Source organism: Podarcis bocagei (assembly GCF_964188305.1).
Source record: "Podarcis bocagei genome assembly, chromosome: 12".
NCBI lineage: Eukaryota > Metazoa > Chordata > Lepidosauria > Squamata > Lacertidae > Podarcis > Podarcis bocagei.
Genome location: NC_138137.1, coordinates 32,092,385 through 32,118,355, shown reverse-complemented (window position 1 = coordinate 32,118,355; position 25,971 = coordinate 32,092,385). Strand labels below are relative to the sequence as shown.

Here is a 25,971-nt window from a genome sequence, read left to right as displayed (position 1 = left end):
GCTCTCCCAAGCATATGTTGCAGAACAACATGATAACTTATGGGCAGGTGAGGAAGGAGAGAAAATAGGCCTGAACCTGCTGGTACTAAGCATTCTGACTCTGTTAAGCTTAATGCAAATCTTGAATTTTAATATTTTGCTAAATCTGCTATGTACACATAACAATACAGCTCCAAGTCTGGAGAAGACTCTGGGTGGGTGGTTATCCCTAATCATGAGATGTCACTTTGGGTCAGGGGGGCAGTCATTAGACAAATAGTTGCAACATTTTTGAGCTTTTGGTTTTCCTGTGGCCGCCTCTGGTGGGCTTTTTGTGTCTTTGCACCTACTCCTTTCCTTTAATTGGCTAGCCTTCTAAAGAAGTGGCCAATAGAATAGCCTGCATTCGCTGCCCTTGTCAGGAAAACAAATGTTTCTGTTGCCCTTCAGGAGGCTCATGGTGACACAGTTTTTCAGAACACCCTGTTTAGTACAGTCTCCTGCAGATGTTCATCTGGCTTGCTTTTATCACACCAAAAGCAGCTTTTGTCAGAATCAAAGATTGAATGTGTGCTAGCCCTCTGTTCCACTTGAAGCTACAAGGATTGTGTGTCCTCAAGTATATGTACAACAGGTAAGGCCATCATCATGATGAGCTTGGGCTTCGTGTTTTCAGTGTCCCAAGAGGTGTGACTTCTGTATTAACAAGCATTCAACCCTACGTTTTTTTTCCAGGCAGCATGAGAAGGCTGAAAGTAATGATAACCGCATTCAAAAACAGTTGCTGGTTATCGTTGTGGTGTCTCTTTCTTCTAGCTTTGTGTGAGTCCTAATTTTAGAAGTTGTTGTGAAAGATATCTAGTTTGGCAGCATAGCAAGATCACAAACGAAACAGTGCAAATGAGATTTCACAGTGGGAAGGAAATAGGAACCCATTCAGAGGTCTCAGCCGGCCACAACTATGCTACCTCTACTAATAATTACATAAGCGTGGTTCAACATAGTAGACCAGAAAATTTGAAAATGCTTGATCTCTCCTTTTCAGTGAATTTCCCAGTGCATCAGAAGTATCTTCATTATAATGCAAAACATCTTTGATGTTAAAATTTGCAAACATGACAGCTCTCTACTGAAATGCAGTGTGATATGATGTGCCCTTTTGTTGAATAATACCTATGTTTTTATAAACAAGTTTGTATTTTATAAGTAGTTTTGAAAATGTTTCCAATAAGAAGAGAGGGAAGTAGTTTGTGATGAGGAAACTATTTATGAGAAACATTTTGCGGAATAAGAAGCTTGCTGAAGCACATGGAACACGTCTCATTTTTTCAGCTGTTTCTTGAACATCTCACTGCCTGTTACTTTCAGTGTTAGATGTCTTGATTTGGGCTGGGTTTTGGTGGGGAAGCAAACTGCAAACTTTTACATTGTAAGTGATGTTGCATTCACGAAAGGGACCAATAACACAAATCTCTTGCATTGTGTCTTCTAGGCAATACAGTGAATGAAGAAAGCAACGAGTCTTCAGGACCTGAGGGTGACCAGACTACACAGGTCAGAAATCCCTCTTTTAACTCTGTCTGATAAAAGGATATGGTTGGTGTTAGCAGGAGTTACTAAGCATCAGTTTTCATTCAAAAACGTAATTCTTTTTTCTCAAGCACTGTAAGGCATGCAGAGGAGGCTGACTTTTTCTATGAGCAGCAAAAGCATCTGGCACAAGTTGCAAATCTGGCCACACTCAGGATGGAGCCCAACCATAGTTCTGTCAATATTGTGGAGTGAGGCAGGACTTTATTATGAAAGGGAGGAGGTTCCTATGTTTCTGTAGTCCAGCCCACGTCATAACTTCACATCATCGCTTTCTGTTAGGTGGATGAAGTTACATGGTATATACCCTCCTACTTCATCTTGCCAGACTTCTTCCCTTACTTGCAGTGATCTATTAAACATTTACTGCTGATGAGAATAAACTGGAAACAGAGCCTTACCAGGCTCAAACATAAAAGACTTCTAGAAGATTTAAAGTACACAAAGCATTGAAAATTAATGTGTAAAAGAATAAATGCTACAACTGCTATATGCAAGCCAGTATACTTGATTTAGTTTTTAGATAATTGCTTTATTTAACTACTTAATGTTGTAGCCAATGTTAGTCCTACTCAGAATAGATTCACTGAGCACAACTTACTTAGTCATCCAATGGGCATGACATACTTAGCTTCATTCATTTTAGTAGGTCTACTTTGGGTATACTTAGTTGGAGACAACCCTTTTAAACTAGCATTTATATGAAAGTGTGTGTTCATGGGAGGCACACAAATATGCAAGAGTAGTACTGTTAACGACTAGATTTTATGGTGTCAAGACAGTTTCACTGGCCAAAACCGTAAGTCATTTTGCAGGATAGTGGAGCATACCATTGGATTAGAGGTGGTTCTTTCTTTGCTTCCTAGCTGTTGCTAATCTACTTTTATGGACATATGATGTCCATTGCTTGTAATCAGTATATCCCTATAATAGATCTGGCTCAGTAAAAAGTTATGTTATTCAGATTTGTAGTACTAATTAATATAACTACAGTGGTACCTCGGGTTAAGTACTTAATTTGTTCCGGAGGTCCATTCTTAACCTGAAACTGTTCTTAACCTGAAGCACCACTTTAGCTAATGGGGCCTCCCACTGCTGCCGTGCCGCCAGAGCACAATTTCTGTTCTCATCCTGAAGCAAAGTTCTTAATCTGAGGTACTATTTCTGGGTTAGCGGAGTCAGTAACCTAAAGCGTATGTAACCTGAAGCATATGTAACCCAAGGTACCACTGTAATGAGTTCAGAAAAAGGAACTGTGTGTGTTGCAAACACTTTACTTTTTAGTTCATTGCAGTAGCACTCGCTGCCAAAGAGGCAAGCTGCTAGTGACTTTGAAAATGGCTTGTTTCTTCATTACTAATTGCTGTAGTAAAAATATGAAAGAAAATTGTGGTTGCACATGTTGGATGGTATCCAGTGTTAGTTCCATTCATAATAAACCCATTGAAATCCATAGATTTAAGTTACTTAAATCATTGGTGTGGCTGTTTTTTCTTCTCAGTGGGTCTGCTCTGAATATGACTAAGTTGTGTATCTCCTTTAATTCCCATTCATATCTGTAAACATAATATATGTCTTCATTTGTATTGTGGCCACTATAGTGTCTCTTTTGGCTAAGTATAATGACATAGTCAATGAAAAATATTAGAATATAAAGATTCAGGTGGCATACATTTATAAATATATTTATAGATACATTTATAGCACAGATGAAACGCTACTGTAGCAGCTATGGCTTATGGTATAGTGAAATATGTTTCCAGGTAGCAGATTTTGGTCACACATAGAACCTACTTTGCTTCTGAAACTCTCTCCAGGTAGGCTTTTCTAACACCGGCTCTGATGTCTTTTAATAGTTCTTTTTTAAATGATTTGTGTTTAATGTATGCTGAAAGGTGTTCTATGTTTATATTTACTATTTTAATTGTTTCATGTTGGAGGCAACCCATGGTTAAAGCAACTTAAAACTAAAACAACTTGCATAATGGGATGACTTCATTGGATACAACCCTGTGTCTTTAAATTTCTTACTTTGTTGATTTAATAATGTAAGCTATCCTCAGAGTAGAAACACTCATGGATGGGAGATGACTGGTTTAAATAAACAAACAAGTCATCTATATACTAATACTGATTCAAATCTTCCCATGCTTTTGTAACCAAAACCTCATTATAAATACTTATGAGAGATATCAGAAATTTATAGCAGAAATTACCTATTGCTGGGAGAGGTGGAAACAGCCCCATAATAATTTGGTGGCACAGGCTGCTGCTGCATTTACCAGGGGCCAGAATCTTACCATGGTGGGCGGACAGGGAAAATTGAAAGGCTGGTGAGAGAGATGGAAGAGTACTGGTCAGACCTAGACCAGCAAGGTGATGGCCTCCTGTGCTTTCAGACCATATCCTGGGACATATGTATGTGTGTTTTGTAGAAAGGACCATCTCATTGTTTGGCTAGGTCACTTCCTGTTGCACCCTGAGGAACTATTTGTAAATGTCCCCAGAGATGGAAGAAAGAAAGAGCTGCCTATAGAACCCATGGAGAATTTAATTGGACATGAGTTTATACAACCCCCTGTCCAACCCGCCCCCCTCAAAAATGAAGTGGGGAAACCCAAATGGAGCAAAAAACTCATCAGTTAGAAAGAACTGAGCATGCCCAGTGGGCATGAAATGCCTAATGACTGTTGCCAGGGAAACCTTGGAGGGAGGGGATTTAAAGGGAATCTGGAATTCCAAGCAGGGAGTGATGTACACTGCAACATTTTGTCGCAGTTCCCTCTGAAAAATAAATAAAAAACAAAATAAATAATTACCTACTGTCAGGGGTTTAGGTGCAGAGGCACGGGCAAGGGAGGAAACAGAGAGCGAAGGGGAGGAGACAGAGGAAAGGATGAGTGATGACGACGACCCGAGATCTCCCAGTCTTTCCAGTGAATCAGAGGATTCACAGAAAGGAGCACCAGTGGCCAGGGCAAGAGGGGAATCTAGAGAGGCACCCCAGGAAGATAGAGCCAGAGGAGACTCAGGGGGGAGCAGCTGGAAATCGGGACCAGCGTCACCGCCAGGAAGCAGGGAAGAGGAAAGGAGCCAGGGGGGAAGCGCTGGCAGCTCACCACAGGAGGGAGGGCAGGAGTCAGGAGTGGCCACACCTCCATCGGGGAGCGAAGAAACGGTTAAGAGGAAAGTGGAAGGTTGGGCGCGCGCGCCAAGTTCAAATGCAGAGGAAGGCGGCGCAGTGAGCAGCCCCGAAAGGGAACCAGGTCCTAAAGCCCGGCGCAAGGAGGCAGAAGGGTCCGGGTCAGCGTCAGAAGAATCCCGGAAGGAAGAAGCCCCGGGGGGTAGAGGGACCCAGAGGAGGACAGTCAGGAGGAAAAGGTGGAGCAAGGCTAGGATATTAAGTTGGTGCGCACGGGGCGGAGACTCAGACGGAGCCTCGCCGATCTAGCTAGTAGACGTAGAGTTGCAGACAGCAGCGTGAGAATGGAAACTGTAATTCAATAAAGACTTTTACTTAATGACCGCTGGCTAGCGTGATCCTCTGTGAGCTAGGATCTTGAAGCAGCTCTGACAGTAGGCTCCGTCTCTTACATTGTGGGCATCTGCAGCCTCGAGGAGGGGAGAGAAACAGGCGCCCACTAGCGAGCTCACGAACGGCAGGAGACATGACGGCTGAGCAGCAGATAGAGGACCTCAGAAAAGCAGTGGCACAACTGAACGCCGAGGTTCTCGCATCCAGGAAGAGAGAGGACGAGGCAGCTGCCGCCTGCAGGGATCTCCAGGTCAGGTTAGACGTACTGGCAAAGCAACCACCCCGGCAGGAGGGAATTGGGTTGGCGAGACGGACAGGCGGGCTGCTCTCTCACTTCGATGGGAACCTGCAACAGTATCCCAACTTTAGAGCCGACGTACTGTGCGCACTGCAACTGTTGCATAAAGATTTTAGAGATGAACAGGAGAGAGTGGGGTTCATCATGTCCCATCTGCATGGGGAGGCGAAAGCATGGTTGCGCAATTTATGGAGAGATAACGATCCGGCGCTCCAGAATGCGGATGCCTTTATTAAAGCGATGGATGGGTGTTTCTTATCAAGTATTGACATTGATCTTGCACGGAAGGAGGTGCATGGGCTGAGACAAGGGAGGGCCAGCGTCAGACAGTATCATGCACGCTTTTTCGCCTTGGTCAGCGCCCTGGAATGGGACAGAGATTCGGCTCCTGTAAGAGACCTCTTTTGGGAGGGACTGCACAACTCGATTAAAGATGAGATAGCGAGGGGGGAGAGACCCCGAACCACCCAGGAGGTCGTTCAGAGGGCACTGGCTGTGGGGGTGAGGCTGGAAGGACGTCCGTGGAGCAAGGACGAAGGACGTGGAGGGCGCGAACCAGCCGGGGGCCCCTCCTTCTTTCCCAGAGAAGCAGCGCGAGCGCAATCCACGCCTCCGCCAGGAGGAGGAGCCGAACCTATGGAGGTTGGAGGTGCAAGGGCTCAGTCAGCAACCAGAGCCCTAGCACCGGCAGCAGTGAAGGCGAAGCCTCCTAGAGGGACCAGGAAGTGTTACGTCTGTGAGCAGCCAGGGCATATGGCGAAAGAGTGTCCCCAGAGGCCCCACAAGCTTACTGCAGCCTCAGCAATGGTGACTGCAGCAACGCAGCAGAGAGGACCACAGCAGGGAAACGACGATGTCTGGCTGGAGGAAGAGGCACTGGGGCCCAGCCAGACGTGTTAGTGACGCAGTCCCCAGAAATTTTACAGCCAGTGAACCCCCTCCCGCCCAAACCAGTAGTGAGGCTCACAGCATCTCTCCAGCTGCCCAATGGAATCACCATGGACGTGCCAATCACCATCGACTCCGGCAGCAACGCGGACTTTATAGGGCAGGAATTTGTCGACAGGCACGCTGTGCAGTTGCTGCCGGCCACACTGCCCCTGCAGGTTGTCACGGTGGATGGCAGGGAGCTGCTAGGGGGGCAAGTGGTGAAGCAGACGCCACCAATGGTGATGCGACTTGGGAATCACAGGGAAGTCATCAGCTTCAACGTCACTCAACTGTCTGACACGCCCATTGTATTGGGTATGAGTTGGCTGGACAAGCACAGCCCAACGATGGCTTGGTTCCAGAGGCAGCTGGTCTTCGGCTCTTCCTTTTGTGCTGAACACTGCATCGTACCCAGGCAGGAAGGAGAGGAAGAGGAGTCACAGCTGCTGCTAGGCACGCTGCAAGCGATTCCCCACAAGTACGCAGAATTTCTGGAAGTTTTCTGCGAGAAGGAGGCGGACAGGCTACCCCCTCACAGACCATATGACTGCAAAATTGACCTGCTGCCGGGGGCGGCGCTGCCTAAAGGGAAGCTGTATTCCATGTCTGAGGACGAACTGCAGGAACTCAAAGACTTCATCGATCATAATTTGGAGCGTGGTTTCATCCGGGAGTCTAAGGCAGTGGGGGGCAGTCCTGTATTCTTTGTTAAGAAGCGAGACACGCCCCAAAAAAGACTCGTAGTGGATTACAGGATTTTGAACAGTGTGACCAAGCCGTCGGACTTCCCCATGCCCCGCATCGACGACCTCCTGGCGAAGGTATGGAAGGGAAAGGTGTTCACCAAGTTGGACCTGCGGGGGGCGTACAACCTCATTCGCATGCGGGAAGGTGATGAGTGGAAGACAGCCATGTTCACGCCACTGGGTACCTACGAATACAGAGTTATGCCTTTTGGACTGCAAAATGGCGCTCACGTTTTTCAAGCATTTATGCATCACGTGTTGGCGGGACTTCTCTACAAGACGTGCGTCTGTTTCTTGGATGACATCCTGATCTTTTCGGAGTCGCAGCAAGAACATGACAAGCACGTCAAGGAAGTGCTGGGCAGGCTAAAGCAACACAGGCTCTACGCCAAGCTGGAGAAGTGCCAATTTGACGTGCCGGAGGTGGATTTTCTGGGCTACAAGCTGTCTGCCAAGGGGCTCGCCATGGACAGCGCCAAGGTTCGAGCGGTGTTGGATTGGAAGAGCCCACGCAACCGGAAGGAGGTCCAACGGTTTGTCGGCTTTGCGAACTTCTATCGCAAGTTTATCAAGGGCTTCGCGATGCAGACGGCGGCCATCACTGACACCCTTAGCTCCAAGAAGAAGAAGTTCATCTGGACAGAGCAGGCGGAGCAGTCCTTTCAGGCCCTCAAGCGTCTCTTCGCGTCGGAAGAGCAGCTGCTTCATGTCAACCCCAGCATGCCGATGAGGGTGGAGACAGACGCTTCGGACAGAGCAGTGGGGGCGGTCCTGCTGCAGAAGGACCCGCAGGGCGTGTGGCGGCCGGGAGCGTTTTACTCCAGGAAGCTCAGCAAGTCCGAGCAGAACTACACCATATGGGACAGGGAGTTGCTGGCCATTCATGCAGCGTTCAAGGCGTGGAGGCACTTTCTGATCGGCGCCAAGCACACGGTGCAGGTTTGCACGGACCACAAGAATCTGGAACACTGGCGCACGGCACAGTTCCTGAACCAGAGGCAGATACGTTGGGCTGAGTTCTTTGCGGACTTCGACTTCCGAATAGAGTATGTCCCGGGGGACACCAACATCATGGCAGACGCTCTCTCCCGCAAGCCACAGTATCTGGAGGACGCAACACCAGCGGCCGCCATGCACATCTTTGCACCGACAGTGTGGGCGTGCGCCGCGGCGACCGTGGACCTAGAGGCGGTGCGGCGAGCGTTGCAGGGGGACTCCTTCGCACAAACGAAGATGGCAGAGGTGCGAGGGGGCAAGGCAGCGGCCGACGGTTTCCAGCTACGAGATGGCTTGCTCATCCGTAAAGGGGCCATCTACGTGCCGGGTGACGGACTTCGAGCCAAGGTGCTACAGCAGCTGCACGACGCACCCACGGCCGGGCACTTTGGCAAGGAGAAGACGGTGGAATTAGTAGCCAGGGATTTCTGGTGGCCTGGAATGAGAGGGGAGGTCGCAGACTACGTGGCGAGGTGTGACACTTGCCAGAGGGCAAAGACGGTGCACAAACCGCCGGCTGGACTGTTGGAGCCGCTGCAAACTCCGGTCGAACCTTGGGAAAGGGTGGCTCTGGACTTTGTCACGGATCTGCCCAGCTCAAGGGGCAAGACTGCAGTGTTGGTGGTGGTGGACCTGTTCTCCAAGATGGCGCATTTCATTCCGTGTGCTAAGGTGGCCACGGCAGAGCAAACCGCCAAACTGTTCATAGACCACGTGTTCAAGGTTCACGGTCTGCCACGGTCTATTCTGTCCGACCGCGGGCGGCAGTTCATCTCGAACTTCTGGCAGAAGCTGATGGGCTTCCTAAACGTCAAGATCAATCTGGCGTCGGCGAGACACCCGCAGACCAACGGGCAAGCGGAGCGAGCCAATGCCATCATGCAGCAGTACCTGAGATGTTATGCGAACCAACAGCCTGCGACGTGGGTGGATTACCTGCCGCTTGCAGAGTTTGCCTACAACAACACGAAGCACGTATCCACGGGCGTCACGCCGTTCTTCGCCAACAACGGGCGGCACCCTAGAACCTTCCCGGGACTGGAATGCAGGGGAGAAGGGGAGCCGCAGTCAGCAGATGCGTTCGCGTCGGAGCTGCAGGAAGTCCACGATCAGCTGCGGCGCCACCTGGAGCTGGCTAAACACGCATACAAGGTACAAGCGGACAAACACAGAAGGGTTGGCGAAGAGCTCCACGTGGGAGACTGGGTCTGGTTAGCAGCCCACGCAGTGCCGGCCAGGTCGTTGGCCAAGAAGAAACTAGGGCATAAACAACTGGGGCCCTACCAAGTCGAAGAGCAGGTCAACCCGGTGGCTTTCAGGCTGGCGCTTCCGGAGGGTTCCAGAATGCATCCGGTGTTCCACAGATCGGTGCTCACTCCCTACAAGGCACCGCACAGGTTCCAGGAACCCGGAACGGCGCCGAGTCCGCTCAGAGAAGGAACGGGGCACGCGGGAGTGGCACAGGAGGAGCGCATCAACGAAGTCACGGAGATTTTGGACTCCAGATGGGGGGAAGAGGGAGTAGAATACTTTCTCGCCAGGGAGGGCACCCCGGCCAGTGCGAACAGCTGGGTGCCGGGCTACGCTTTAGACGAACCTCTGCTCAAAGACGAGTTTCATGCTCTCTTCCCACATAGACCTATGCCAGCGGACTTTTTCGACGACTGGCTTTTCACGCCCACGCTTTCGGACAGCACGTTCAGGGGGTTCGACTCGGACGAGGAACCGACACGAGACGTCCGTTCCCCGGAGGGGTCACCCTCGGGATCTGTCTCAGAACCCTCGTATTGGTGGGACGATAGGCCGGAGGAGCAGTTCCGCAGGAAGTGGCTGGACTGTTCCGGCCGAGCAACGCCGCCTGGAGGAAGTGCGGGAGAGACGGACATGGACATTTTCGGGGACGACCCTGGTTTCGAGCACGGCGGCACAGAGATGGAAGAGGAGGTGACTGTCGTCAACGAGAGCAGGGAGGAAGACCCGGAAGAGTTCCGATGGAGGCCTGCCACGGGAAGCGACCGATATCCGACGTTCGTCCCTTTGCAACAGCAGCCCCCAGCTCCAGCACCGGAAGGAGGGGAGGGGGGACTGGGGGGCTTCGAGGGGGGGATGGATGTCAGGGGTTTAGGTGCAGAGGCACGGGCAAGGGAGGAAACAGAGAGCGAAGGGGAGGAGACAGAGGAAAGGATGAGTGATGACGACGACCCGAGATCTCCCAGTCTTTCCAGTGAATCAGAGGATTCACAGAAAGGAGCACCAGTGGCCAGGGCAAGAGGGGAATCTAGAGAGGCACCCCAGGAAGATAGAGCCAGAGGAGACTCAGGGGGGAGCAGCTGGAAATCGGGACCAGCGTCACCGCCAGGAAGCAGGGAAGAGGAAAGGAGCCAGGGGGGAAGCGCTGGCAGCTCACCACAGGAGGGAGGGCAGGAGTCAGGAGTGGCCACACCTCCATCGGGGAGCGAAGAAACGGTTAAGAGGAAAGTGGAAGGTTGGGCGCGCGCGCCAAGTTCAAATGCAGAGGAAGGCGGCGCAGTGAGCAGCCCCGAAAGGGAACCAGGTCCTAAAGCCCGGCGCAAGGAGGCAGAAGGGTCCGGGTCAGCGTCAGAAGAATCCCGGAAGGAAGAAGCCCCGGGGGGTAGAGGGACCCAGAGGAGGACAGTCAGGAGGAAAAGGTGGAGCAAGGCTAGGATATTAAGTTGGTGCGCACGGGGCGGAGACTCAGACGGAGCCTCGCCGATCTAGCTAGTAGACGTAGAGTTGCAGACAGCAGCGTGAGAATGGAAACTGTAATTCAATAAAGACTTTTACTTAATGACCGCTGGCTAGCGTGATCCTCTGTGAGCTAGGATCTTGAAGCAGCTCTGACAGCTACATAAGATGTATCCTAAGGAAGTGTTCCAAAAATATGGCAAACTGTGTTGTCCATCACACTTCAGAAAGTTTTTACAAAAGATTAATTGCTTACATAAGGTTCGCCGAGCAATAAGGAGTCCTTATTTTAGACCTAGTTTGCACAGTAGGGAGGAATTAGAGAACATGGACAGAATAGGTACCTAGGGAGAAAGTGATAACGAAATGTTTGACATCATGTTTCTAAGAAAAGAATGGTACTGAAAATAGTAGACAAAAGATAATGGCCTTAATTTTTAGTAAAGTACCATTAGGTAGTAAGAAAAGAAAATGAGAGAAAAAAACTGTGAAATAGTTTTCAAATTAAGATGGAGTCAGAAAAGCTGTTCATTTCTGAAAGTTATCTTGGGAAATGCCAATGCTAACACAATACAGTACTGTGTACTCGGACAAATTATACAAACTAGGAAAATTAGAACAAATATTTCATTGCTGATGAGAAGAATTCAGGAAGCTCATTGGCATTAGAAGCATGGAAGAATGATTCTTTGTATAAAATATGTTTTCAAGCATAATAAAAGTGAGGAGGACAAACACCTCAAGTGAATTATAGGTGATTGGGGATAGCAGGAACTACAGGCAAAAAAGCTGATCTGTCTGTGAACCCCATCACAAGACTGCTGCTACCCATACTCTTGCTGCTGTCCCCCCCCCCCCACTGTACCTATTTAAATGGCAGAAGGAGTGACAGCTGTCGCCACCTTGTTGCCTGCTACCACTTTATTTTTTATTTGGGGAGCTTAGGGGAAAATATTGAAATATGAAATGCAGCAATGAATGAGGGAAGTCTAGTTGATCACTGCAGTCCTTTCTGAAAACAGCTTTTGGTATATCATTTGCCCTCTTTGCTAGTGCTTTTCAGATTATTCACAGGTAAGTGAATTGGTGAAAAATTTAATACTGGGACTGGTCATGCACATCACTTTTTCATGTTTGAATATGGTAGATCCCTGAATCCCTCAAGGGACGAAAAGAATAAGGCTATGTCTGAAGACTGTGTGTACTCTTTATTGTGCAATCACACTACGTATATACCAAAACTGCTTTGGGTAGCATTTTTCTTATCCCAAGAATCCTGATTGTCTGTGTGGCTTGTTCTGAAGATGCTTCAAGCCTTATAGTAGAGGCAGAATGGTAGGATTCCAGGAGCAAGTAATTGACTGTTTTCATACTTTGGCTCTGCAGTGTGTTTTTGAACTACAGCTTCCATCAGCCCCAACAAACATGACCAATGGCCAGGGATGATGGGAGTTGTAGCTCACCAATATCTGGAGGACCGAATATTCCCCACACCTGCCTTACAAGGACAGAAAAAAATGTGAGGAAAATTAGCAAGGAGAAAAATGCAAAATGGTGCATGAAGCAGTAATTTTAACATGTATTGCCTCACAGAAATCCTAGGAAGATGTAATTGGTGTTCACATAGAAATATTTAAGATCAAACTATCTGTTTTTGTCAACTTAAAACATTTATTGATACCACTTTTATTGTTTATTTCTATCTTTTTATGGGTTGCTGTTAGAGATGAAATGTCATGGAGGGGAAAACAATTTTTTTTCACAGCTCTCCCCCATTTTTATGTTTTCTAAGTCTTCACATCTCTAGTTGCTGTGTATAGGCAAGCTTCTAAACAGGCTGAATAAAATAAAACAAATAGATCACTTTTCCTAGGAAGTTTGCAGACATTGACTGATGTTTAAACCTTTATTTCCATGCCTGTGCATTACAAAGAACAAACTGTAAAGTTGATAGATGTTTGTGTTCTAAGCTATGCATTGAAATGAAGACAGAAATGCTTGTGTGGTTATGAATAAACAAGAAGGGCATAGCTACTAGTGAGTCATATTTCATGTATTTGCATGTCAAGAAGTTCTTTGGAAAACATTGCACAAGGATATACAGCAAACACTTCCAACTCCCCCCCCCCCCAATAATAAATATATGAAGGTTTGCTTCATATGAAGGAACCTATCTTACATAATCACAATTGTATTAAATATATTGTGTATCCCCAAGAAATGTTCTCTTTTTGTATATGCCTTCCTTGAACACAAGTGCTTCAAATTCCACCTTGGACTTCAACTCTGTTCTACTGCTTTTAGGCAGTGCTGACATTTATGAGCACTGAAACATTGGTCACAGTAATTTTCCTGGGTTTAGGGGCATCCATGGTGATGGTATTGCTCATCTAAAAGGGGTGACAGTGGACAAGGTCTTCTGAATTGTAATTTCCAGTAATGGAGCAAAGTTGACTTTTTAGTAATGTGCTGCTGAAAGCAGTTTGCTGAACCAGAACTAAGACTTCCTAGAGGAGAGTGGCAAGAAGGTTAAACAAGAAACTATACAATTCTACAATTAGCTTACTGTCAGAGTTGTATGGCTTATTAGAGATGATGGCCTTTGTCATTTGGATCCATTCTCCTTGCTTAACAAAAAAATAATTTTAATTAAATTATATTGCAAAAAAGCTCAGGTTAAAAAAGGAAAACATTCCTGTCTGCAGAGGCAATATACATAGTTTATTTCCTTTTAACATTAGCCTCTTTTGAAATTAACCTTTGAAGACGATGGGAGAGGACTGAGAAATCCATCTGTTCTCCTAATGCTGATCTTTGCTCTTAAATCATGAGACTGTCAACTTTTTATGATCACTAATATGGTTATTGTAGGTTGACAAATGTACTGCATTAGGGTGGTTGTATGCCAAGGTGGTTTTTAGGACTGGGAGACTCAAGTTCCAAGCCCCAGTCAGTCATCAGGTTTGCTGGGTTGCCTTGGTCAGCTTGCTGGATTATAGTTTAACTTTGTTTCACATAATTGCTGTAAAGATTGTCAATGACTTTGTTCATGGAAAACTACCATAGGAATTTTCATTAACAATAGTTTATGTTGATGATTTTCCAAACTCTACTTGACTGAATTGTTCAGCCTTGAATCTCTGGCTTATACTCTTGACTTCCCACCCCCTCCTGCTTCATTTACTGCTCACCTATGTGCAATCCTCATAGTCTTGCCATTTCCTCCTTTTGTTCTTTGCTATCATAGTCCTTGTCTAAATGTCTTTTGGTTGCTCCAATCTTATTTTCAAAATAAAGAGTTCTGCCCTTAAGAATGAATACTGAGTTGCAGTGCCAGAGTCCACAGCTATCATTTCACCTATCCCCCTTTAATTCTCTCTTTGACTCATTAAGAAAATTAAGAGAATAATTGTTGCTTTGTTTTGTTTTGCAGCAACCAACAGCATAGTATATAATACCTGTAACAATAAATAAAACCTCATCTGATTCTGACAGATGGCATGATCATGAATTAGGATTTATAAAGCTTATCAAACATCTGTGTTTGAGTGCCCTGGGGAATAGACTGGTACAAGAAACAAAGAAGGTAGTTGTAGAAATAACTGCTGTGGTTTGTATTTGTCTACTGTCACCATGTAAAAGTAACTTATGCTTGCTTCTTTGACATTGCATTTTGCACTGATGGCCAGATGTGCTTTTCTTCAACAGATGCCAAATGTATTGGTGCTTCCTGTCAGTTATTTATAAAAAAGCATCCAAATATTGTTTTGTGAAGCTGATCACAAATTCACATATTTGCCCCCCAACCTTATTTTTCATTGTGATTCTTCACTATACTCTTCTCCTGCTTTATTGGGTGACATACTTCTAGTGGTCAAAATAAATATATTACCCAGTACTATACCAGCAAAGAAATTAACAAGTGGTCAGTTTATTGTCTTGCTATTTGATCTTCAAAACAGACACTTGGCTTTAGTCTTGTAGTTTCAGGTTTACTGTTCAAAAGGAACCAGTGATCATTATAGGCAAGTGGGCAAATGCTGTCTTTTATTGACCCTTGTTTGTGCTTTATAGTTCATATGAAAGACACAAGCTTCACATCTCCTCTGCTTGGGAGCTGGCTTTGGTCCAAAGCTATCTGGTGAAAACCAGGTGCGGCTCAACTTGTAGTGTGTTCATCTCAAAGTAGACTTGCATACTCAGTTTGACACAAAGAGCCAAAGGTTTGAGGTCAGCTTGTTTCTGAAGAGGCAGTGGGTTGGAACTGGAAACACACAGATATTTTTTTAACACTCTCCCACCAACAAAATGTGTGCTAAGGCAGAAAAAAAGTTATATAAATCATGCAACTTTAGCAAATTTGCCTGTGTGCAAATTTTGCATTATCTTCTACTTGTAGAAAGAGCTCAGCCCATTAGAAATCCTGCTGAACTCCCTCTGGGGTTTCAGCAATTGCCCATGCACTTTGAAGGCTAACTTCACAGTTGTAAGTCCTGCAAATTTGCTTTAAAAATATTGAAAGCTGAGATTCTCAAGATGTTGGATTCTGTGATCAGTACCAGACTTTGGTGTGTCTGAGTTGTGGCACAGCACAGAAGAATTACATACATACATGTATATGTCCTGCATACTAAGCTCTTCAGAAAGATGCCCTTCAGGCTGGTCAAGGCAGACAGAGGAGAATGGAAAGCCTTCTGCATCTTTGAACTGGATGATTGGTTCATGAGGTCGAGCAGAGCTGAAAGGAATCTTGGCAACAGCTGTAGTACAGCAATGTTAAAAGATCCAGAGAGTGCAGAAAAAGTTGCTATCATTTATAATCAATCCCTGATGCTTGCTCTTTTGCCCTTTCTCGTAATAATTAAGCTGATGCAAAGGAATTATTGAGCATACACTCTTCCTCCAGCACTTTGTATTTCTATCATCACAATGTCTTTCCATTTTTGCAACACACCTTGCAAATATTTGGTAACAGGATGATAGCTTCAGCTTCAGTTTGATTTTTCCAGTTCCTAAATAGAACTGAGCAGTGATAGTTTGGGAGCAGAAGTCATGCCAAAGCTGAATGAGCTGTTCTTTGCTACAATTCAGAGAAATTGCTACTGAAGAGGATCCTGTTTTTATAAAAATGCAGGAAGTCTCTACCTGAACTCTTTAAAAGAGATTAGAAGGGCAATTCAGAGTTGTACAATAGATGTAGATGAGTTCTTATATATGCTTTTGTCTTGAGATAACTTTGAGAGAGGTTTCATGTCCCCCCCGCAAGTATGTTGTTGTTGTTTAGCATCATGTTCCTATAAGCTTCATTTTGCAAACCCTGTTAAGACATTTGTGCAAAATCTGAAAATGAGGAACAGACAAAAACCAGTACCTTTTCATAGTAGTGGCTTCTCACCTCAGCTGTTTAATGAGTTGTTCTGAAGAATACTCATGCATTTAGCCCCAAATTTCTCAGGCAATTTAGTATTCGCAGCCTTTGTGTCTGATTTGAGAAAATAAAGGAAAACTACAGACCAGTGCAGAATTTCTCCCTCAGCCTGGCATCGATGTCCCACTATACTCTATAGGAACACCTTGTACATCCCCACAGGATGCTGACTGTACTTCATAATTCCCAAAAGAACAGCCATTCTCATGATTCATCTCAATTCAAATTAAATCTTCTCAAGGACATGCACATTTTATTTTTAACTGTTCCTTCTCCTCTTTCAAAAAGGAACAGCTATAAAAAATGCTCCTCCTTGTTAGTCAGTAAGGTGCAGGTGTGTGGTAGAATATATGGTAAAGTGGTCATCTTTATCCACCCAGAAGTAGGGCAAGTCTATCAATGATTGCAAGTGATTCAGGCTGTCAGTGGCTACCTCTGTGTTTGACAATAGGATGAGGCTATTGTAGGCTTCCAAGGACAATCTGGTTGGCTGCCGTGGAAACAAGATGCTGTACTTAACCCAAGTAGATCCATGCATGCTGCTAACCTTGTTCACATTAACCTCATACGTTCACTGGATGTGTGGGAAGGGCGGGGAGCAAAGTCATTCTATCAAGCTCTGAAATCTCTCTGTGATTTCAGCTGAAGACATGTGTGTGACTTGGTTTATGCATAATACCATGATTGAGCAAGCGTGCCAGAGCGTGCTGATTTGGCTTCCTCTCCTGGTTTGCTTGGATAGAAAGAAACCATAAGCATTGGTTTGCATGTGATACTAAATCAGTGCTCTGGTTCATTTACTCTCAGGAAACAAGGGAGGTACCAACATGCTTGCTCATTGTAAGCCATCATTCAGCTTATTGTGACATGTGAACCAGACCAGGGGATGTTAGATGAACAGGGATTTGTACTAAGGACTATTGAGGCTAGGGCCAGGATTGTGTGTGTTATGGCACAGTGCATTATTTCCCCCCATGATTGGCTGACATGATGAGACTTCCTGATTGGCTAGGGAGAGATACTCCTTCTGCCCTGGCTTTGTCAGCAAAGTTATATTTCCTAGCTGCTGATCAAGGTCTGCCTTCAGCTCTTGACACTGATTGCAGGAATCATGAGTTCAGGGAACATTCACGGCAGTCTAGTTCAGAGTACAGTCACCCACCGCACCAGCCCTGATCCAGTGGGCTTCACTGACTGGAAAGGATTTGAACCTGGGTTTTCCATCTAAGCCAGGGGCCAGCAAACTTTTTCAGCAGGGGGCTGCTCCACTGTTCCTCAGACCTTGTTTGGGGTTGGACTATATTTGGGGGGGGGGGGAATGAACGAATTCCTATGCCCCGCAAATAACCCAGAGATGCATTTTGAATAAAAGCACACATTCTCCTCATGTAATAACACGCTGATTCCCAGCCCGTCCGTGGGCCGGATTTAGAAGGCGATTGGGCCAGATCCGGCCCCTGAGCCCTAGTTTCCTACCCATGATCTAAACCCTCTGCTGTAGCTGCTTTGTTCTGCTGACTGCCCTCTCCAAATATAATTTGTTAAAACTCAGAAATAATGGAGTCTCGGCCGATGTGTCCTGCGTTATTAACATTTGCCACTGAAGTTCTGTCTGCAAGCTCAAGCTTTCCATTGTAGGATATTGTACTATTACTCATCTCTTTGAATTGTGAACATACAGCATTTAGATAATGGGTGCTGAGAGAACATTGCTGAACAAGAAAAGCACCTGTTTTTCTAAATAATTGTTTACCGTCAGCTGTCATTGCAGCCTATCTATGGTCCCTGAATTTCTAATGTAAAATGTTAAAGACGCTCTTCAAAATTATTTGAATTGACAGTCCACTTTACTTGGAAATTGTGATGATGGTATACCTGACAGCATTTTGTGTAGCCAACTGTTGAAGAATATGTTTTGAATGCCCCACACTTCACAATGGGACAAGCTGGGTAAAGGTGAATGTTATGCAGAATCAACATGTCTAAGGTAGAATAACAAATCCTCCAAACACACTGCTGTAAATTACTGTATGTGCTGGAAAAGACAAGCATGGAAGCATAAGCCAATTTTTAACCTTCACTTTGCGCAGCGCTGTTTTGTTGTGATATGCGTGTTGAAACCAGCTTGCCAAGTTAACAGGATTGATAAGGTGCTGTCCCATGCTTCCATACTTAGTACTGTTAGAGTGGGCATAACATTTTGGGATTGACAGATACCGCCCTTGCTCTTGTCACCAATGTTGTTTGTCCAAAGCTAGGCATGGAAAAGCTTAGTTAATTGCTATGGTTGAGAAGTAAAGGTTAACCTAACTTGATAAGATCTTATATACAAAACAATACCTTTTTAGTCAGCCTAGTACTGATGTGTAGGTGCCACATTTTGTTTAAAAAGAAATCTGGTTTTAAACTATCCAGGTATAACACATTTTGTCCATGGTTTTTTAAAATGTGTGTAATTCGGTACCCCCGTGGCAAACTTAATTGGCCAGGATTTGGAAGCCTGCTCAAGTGCTTTGTTGTTCTTGTTTCTTCTTTTTCCATTGGTAGAGTTCATTGTTTACCTGCAGTTTACCTAGATCTTTATGAAGTATTTGGAGGAGTAGGGTTTGCAGCAGGGTTTTTTTTTCAACTGGAAGTCACCGGAACTGAGTTCCTGCACCTCCCAGGTGGGCGCCATTGCCATTATAAGAGAACAAGGGAGGCGTTCATGGTGAGTTCGGGAACCTCTTTTTCTAGAAAGATAGCACTGGCTTTCAGACAGCTGCAATGGGTGCAGAACTCTCCAGAAAGGCCCAAGCTTCCAGGATATCTCTAGGATGTGGATGGGGAACCTCAGGCTGGGAGCAAAATGTGGCTTCCTGGACACTCATATCAGGCCCTTGGGACTTTCCCTAGCCACTCCCGAACTTTTCCTGATCGACAACCCTCTTTGAATGGTTTTGCCTGGCTGGCATGTGTGCTTGAGCTGTCATAATTCTTTTTGCTTACCTGGATAGCAGAGGGAGGTGTGTGTGTGTGTAATGACATTAATTGCTCCACTCATTTTTGCCTTTGGCCCATCCCAGTGCCAGCATGAAGTCCCCTAAGGTTATCCACACAACTTTTTCAGACTTGTTAACTTCTTTGAGAGTTAAATACATGAAACAGTGTGCTAGGTAGTAGTCTCTAAATGATACATGCATCCAGTTGTGTCCCTTTATTCACAGAAGGCCCCCTGATCTGGCAGAGACTTCCCTGAGGGGAAAGAGGGGAAATGATTTTTGCTTGTTCCCCTCTTCCTTCTGTAGTCCCCTCTTGCTTCCACCACCCCACAGTCTGCTCCTGACAGCTGGGGTGGTGTGGGCTTCAGGAAAGAAGGAGAACTTGTGGAAATCACCCCCCCCCTTCTATTCACAGAAAAATCTGCTAGTTCAAAGAGCCTTCTATCTTTGGAGGAGCGTGATTGGATACAACCCATGGTTTTAAATCTCGTTGGGGCAGTTAACACAGCTTCTTTGCCCTACATAAGAACCCACACATGTTTACCATGCAATATGCATTAAAAATTATTTTTTTAATGGAATTGTATACCTAAAATCCTTTATTTACACGGAACTTCCTACACAATATTTCTTTTAGAATATATTTGATTGAACATTCATAACTGTTCAAATTTAAATAGAATAATGTAATCTGAAGAGAGATAAACTAAAGGACCAAATAGAAGTAGCATTAACTTCACAAAGTCTCCATATCTCTTTTATTATTTATTTGTTTGTTTGTTTGTTTGTTTGTTTATCATTTGAAGCTGTTAAATTTTCAACTACAGAACTCCTTCTGAATTTTTTGTTGCCCATCTCTTAAGAGCCATTTTCTGCTTTATGGTTTTATTTCATGGCATGGTTTCTGCAGGTTACTCTCATAGGGAAAACATAGCATAATATGGGAAAAAGATATATCTGGTGATGTACTTTTGATTGCACATGACAGCTCATGTTCTTATTAAGAGATGGGGAAAAGCAATATGCTTCTTCCTAGAATGTGCAAGGTTTGCACAGACTGAAGCGGAAACAGTTAATTAGAGCCATCTGATGTTTGAAAACCAAGGAAGCAAGTCAGTGGGTTTTGAGACCCTCCCCCCTCTCCTACTTTCCAATGAGCTTTGCTTCTTGATGGTTTTATAAAGCAAACTCTTGCAAGGAGGAAAAGAAGTTCACGCAACTGGGTTGTTGCTGTTGCCTTACCATTTCCTCGTATTGCAGCAATGCAGTGGAGAGAATGAAGAGGGATTTGTTACTAAAAAGGAGAGAAGCACTTTTCCTTTAATAGGATGATTTAAAAAGATGTCAGAAAAGGACCAAATTCGAAAGCAAAACAGAAGGAAATTGAGATACGGAAAAAATGAGTGCCTTACAATGCAGAATTGGTAGTGGAGGTGTATATACAATTCTAGGTCATGGCAATTTCAGACTTCTGAATCTTATAGTTAATGCATTTTACATCATATTCAGGCTAGATTGCATATGTGTAGGCGAGAGTGTTTCTTTATGTCTCTCAATAGTGGATGGTCCTAGGATGGGCCTCATTCACTACAAAATACAACTAAGCACAGTAAAATGACATTAAAATGGTTATAAATTCATAAAACCCAGCACATTAATACATTTAAATACTGCTCCATAAGCATTATGAAACACAGTCTTTGCTGCTTTCATGATGCTACTGATTAAGGAGGAAAGATATGGTCCTGCTACCAAGGCGTCCCTTTTCACAGACATGGCCAGCCTTGCTTCTGATAGTGGTGGTCTACCAAACAAGGCCCCCCAGAAAACCTAATGGATTGAGAAGATGCACATAGAAGCAGATGTTTTCCCCTACTTAAGTTTAGCTTGCATTTTCTTCTGTTTGAGATGTAGGAGCACAGAGCCTTAACTTGGTAATGATAGAATTTTCTGGTAAGTTAATTTCCTGCTTTTATAAAAGTGTTGTGTTTCTCAAACACCATGGCTTTCAGAGATATTAGCTGTAGTTCTTGCATACATGGCCCACAAGACTGAAATGTTAATCCTTGTTTAGCCAAATGAACTAGGTATGGAACCCAACACCAGAAGAGGAGAAGCAGGGTGCCTGTAAAAGCGAGATGGAATGAAACAATACATTGCAAATTGTCATAATTAGGGTGTTTAGCCATTTGAAAACAAGAGCTTAACCTCTCTTTTGTCTGCTAAAGATTCAGAACAGGATTTTTGTAAATCATTCATTACTGCTTGCAGCGCTGCTGTATAAAAGAATAACTTCTATTGTTTTCAGCATGGCATTTCTTCCAAATCCATTTCATTCCACTTGTAAGGAAGAGGAACGAATGGGACAGGACAACATATGAAGTTACCTTCCTTTCTCCAGCTTTTTTTTCAAATGAGTGCAGTTAACTTTAAACATATTTTCCCTCACATGCTATATTAATATGGGTCATTATTTGAAGTCCTACATTTGTGCAACAATTAAACTGCAAGCAGGTGTTCCCTGGTGTGTAGTTTTAGCAAACAAAACAAGACTCTAGGGATTTTAATTCTGTTTTATGCCGTTAAACAAGGACATCATGCCTGACAGCATGTTTTCTCTTACAGGGGAAAGTAGGTGCTCTGATCCAGCATGCACAGTTGCTCTTATTGTTCAGGGAAAACTACCAACAACAGAGGCCTTGTGACCTTTCCTCCTTCAGGCCACTTTCCCCTGCTTATTAATCACAATAGCAATAAATGCACTGTCTGGGGAAAGCATCAGATTATCGAGCTGCAAAATGTTATTGTTTTTTGCTCTTGAAAAACGCAGTATTCCATGTGACCGGAGGACAGTCTTGCGTGTAGGCAACGTACACCAAAGAGAAACAAACACACACATTTATAGTCTAGTAAGCTGCTTGTGTGGAAAGGCCCCTGTAATCTGATTTAAGAGTTGCTGATACAGGATTGAGTCATGTAAATGAATACTGGAACCTCTAGAATAACGCTTGTCTCTTTAGATCACTATCTGGTTAAAGTAATGGCTTTGTGCAGCTGCGTTTTTAAAGAGAGATGCTCATTTAACAGCAGTGCTGACGTAGACACTGTGTTACCATCCTCGCACACAAATGTTCCCTGTCTTCCCAGAGCACAATATTCACAGGAGGCACTTCGTTTGTCACCTGCGATTATGGCTTCGGCTTCGCTTGGGGCCACATCATGACATGAATTGACTGTTTCAATTTTATTCAAGCCAGTTCACAACGACGGCGCGCAAGAAGGCCACTGTGAACAAGTGCAGCGTTCATAATACCCATTTTCTCTCTTCTGTTTCCTTAGACAAATTCAGAGAATCAACCAAAGTTGCCTGAGGTGGGGACAGAGAAAAATCAGAACATGGAAAGCCAACCTTCTATGTTGGAACTTCTCAGTGATGTACCTTTCACGCTTGCACCACATGTCCTGGCAGCGCAAGATGCATGCAATGACTTCCCCAGACCGTTGCTCTCCTATGATGTCAATGACAACCTAACAAGGTTTTGGTACGATTTTACGCTTGAAAATTCTGTGCTGTGCGAATCGTAGTTGTTGAATCAAATGTACCTTGATCACTTGATGTAAAATACCGAGGCGTTGTGTGCTACGTAGCTCATCTACTTTGTGACACAATCTGAGTCATTGTCTGGTTAAGCGTTGACATTTTCCATCCTCTGTGATGTCCCTTACAAAGTTTGAAAGTACCTGTGCGAAACCTGGCAATTCCGTTATAATCTACAGCTTGAATTCCTCGAGCAGAGTTCCTTTTAATTCCAGATAAACTATCCAGGTGTTGACATTAGTTCAGGGCTTGCCTTTTCAAAGGGAGACATTGCATATTACAAGAGCACTTTGATTTAATAAACGGGTAAGAAGTACATGATAGTGAATAAACTGGCTTATTTTGGGAGAACAGCCTTTAAGTTCTCTAACATTAGGCACAACTTTGTAGAAACATTGAACAGTGCCGGATTCTATTTTACCCCTTTTATGAAATACAGAATTGTCTGCATCCACAGCTCAAAATGGGCTGCTGGTGTAGTTTTTGGGGTTTTCATACTATATTTCCTTGGGACTCAGCAGTTTTTCATTTGCTGTTTGTTTTCATCAGCACATATGTTTCTGGTTTATATCTTGATCAGCTTTTCCATTGCAAACCTCTGTACCCACTAGAGAGTGAAATCAGGGTATGTGTTTATGCGTGCACACACACACAAAAGTTTACCACTGATCCTATAATTTATATGGGTCAAATGTAAAATTGATGGGTTGCAGTATTGGAAAAGATCAAATAGTTACATGTTTAACTATATGAGGTATCCTCTGACCCACATATTCAATTCACAGGTCTTATTCCTACTAAAGTTTAGCTGAACTTCCCTGTGCTCACTATTGTAGTGTATATGAATAATTATTGTGCACAGGGTTCATTTATTTTCTTTTTACCAGGGATTGAGTGGAAGAGGATACATTTGTTCTGTGCCAAAAGCAAGTATTTCAAAAGGAATGTGCAACATGGTTATTTAAAAACATGATACACATTTTTAAAATTAATATTCTGTGACTGCCTTCCCCAACCTAGTACCACCCAGGTGGTTTTGACTACGATTCCTATCAGCCCTGACTTTCAGCCACGCTGTCTGGAGGTTATCAGGCTGGGGAAAGTTCCTCTGTGGGATGAATCTTCTAGATTACATTAGATACACTTAACTCCCATCAAAATCACTGGGATGCTAGTCATGCCTTAGGTTCCATTGATGTTAGGGGAACTTATTCTGGATCCACTGCTTTGCTTTTGTATTACACTAACAAATGTTAAATGTTTCCTTAATGTCTATGTGTTTTTTTCTTGAGAAAACTATGTTATAAAGTTTGACAGATCTAGGTGTGCTGTATATTTGTATGTGTGCAATAACAGCTAATTAAATGTGATATTCCTTTTGAAACTGGAAAATAGTGTCCTTGCATGTTCAGTTCTGTAGCCGTGTTTAATCAGATGTCACAGAAGGGACCAGACATTGTTTTTAATGAATTAGAGATTTATTTAATGGTAAATGAGAGATGACTTTCTATTAATTAACTTGAGTGATAGCTTAGAAAATCTAATTTGCACTAAATTCTGTATGATGTTGCATGCATATCAGCAGAAGAACTAGATTGTGATCATATTCGAGGATATGAATAATTATTTCTAGAGGAAGGAATAAACAGTTTAAATGAGGCTGATAGAATTTATGTCTCTTGCAAATTTGATGGCAAGGCGGGTCTCAATCCCTGATCATCTAGGTTGTATGTTGTACTGTTTGTTTTTGTTCTTTAATTTGACATTAGCCATTATATTTTGACTAGTCCAAAGGAAATATTGCCACTACTGTTGTCCTGTTTTACTCTGTTAAAAACTACTTTGCAGTATAATCTAAAATATACTTAAAATTAGATGTAACATACAGTATAAAACATAAGCTAATATTTCAAAATGCTTTGCATTAAATAAAAGGCAGGCTGCAGGACATACTTTTATATTTGGCATTTCTTTTTTATTGTATGATTATTTTACGATTCCTGAAATAATTTACATCGAAGTAAGTTTCACAGTATATATTTTTATTGGGGCTCCAATAAAACACACAAAAGTGTTACAATGAAGGTATTTGTGTTAATATTTTGATTGTCTTTTTTATTGTGTTGCTTGTTGTGAGCTACACTGGAGTGTATTTCTTTGTTGGGGCAGGTGTTAATAAAATGAAATAAATCTATACTATTAAACTGTCCGTGCAGCAGATCTTTATTGGGCTAATGAGTCCCAGTTATTAACAATTGGGTACTGGAGTGTTGTGACATATTGGAGGTGTTCTGTAGCAAAGTGACAAGTGGGAGAGTCTTTGGGACAGTTGTTCTGCAACTGACAATTCCTCTGCAGTGTAAATTATTTCTACATTTACATTTGTTTAGAGGAGCCTGTGAGATTGGTAAATCTCAGCTAAATGACAGTTTGGTGAGTACAGTCATACCTTGGTTGTCGAACGCCTTGGTACTCGTATGTTTCGGCTCCCAAACGATCAAAACCCGAAAGTGAGTGTTCTGGTTTTTGAACTTCTTTTGGAAGCCGAGTGTTTGATGCGGCTTCTGCTATTGTTTCACATTTAGGAAGTCGAACAGACTTCTGGAACGTATTCTGTTTGAAAACCAAGGTACCGCTGTCTCTTATTTTATTTTGGCAATAGGTGATGCCCTTGCTCTGACATAAACATTACAAATCACTTTATTTCCCTTGAAAAAGAATCTTCTTATAGATTTTTGGAAAGGATTTTAAAATATAATCTTAACACAAGAAATAAGCTATTTATAGCTCAAGATAAACCTATGAAATGGTCAATTATGATTTTCCAGACAAACCACAATCTGCAGAAAGAATTGTTCCTAGCTTAGTGATAATGGTTTGTTGCACCAAAACAAACCATTGTGCCTGATTTGGGCACAGCGCTAAACCAAGGATCTCAGTTTGTGTTTTCTGCATGTTAACAGAGAGGAACAAAGCAGGCATGATAGACATATTAACTATGGTTTACCTTGATGTGCAAATAAGGATAGACTACAGAGTCTTTGATGGTCAGTCTGTTGGCAACATAGAAGCCAATGGAACCTTATAAGTGAAGGAGATGGAAATCAGTCTGAATGTTTACATGAGAAATGGAACATGGAGCATGCAGTTTCAAGCTACATCATTCTCTTGTGTGGCTTCTACT

The 25,971-nt window shown here is 43.8% G+C and overlaps 1 protein-coding gene across 6 annotated transcripts in view; it reads left to right on the top strand.

Moving 5' to 3' along the window:
- The window catches only part of UMAD1 (UBAP1-MVB12-associated (UMA) domain containing 1), a 45,157-nt gene extending 20,161 nt beyond the window's left edge, over positions 1-24,996 (top strand). For 5 of the 6 annotated variants that reach the window (XM_081165017.1, XM_081165018.1, XM_081165019.1 and 2 more), the window contains exons 4-5: positions 1,472-1,533; positions 22,529-24,996. In XM_081165017.1, the coding sequence (XP_081021143.1) occupies positions 1,472-1,533; positions 22,529-22,774 (308 nt within the window). In that variant the 3' untranslated portion in view covers positions 22,775-24,996. The remainder of the gene's footprint in view (positions 1-1,471; positions 1,534-22,528) is intronic. The other variant, XR_014000965.1, reaches the window with a different exon arrangement.
- The last annotated feature ends 975 nt before the right edge of the window (positions 24,997-25,971 follow it).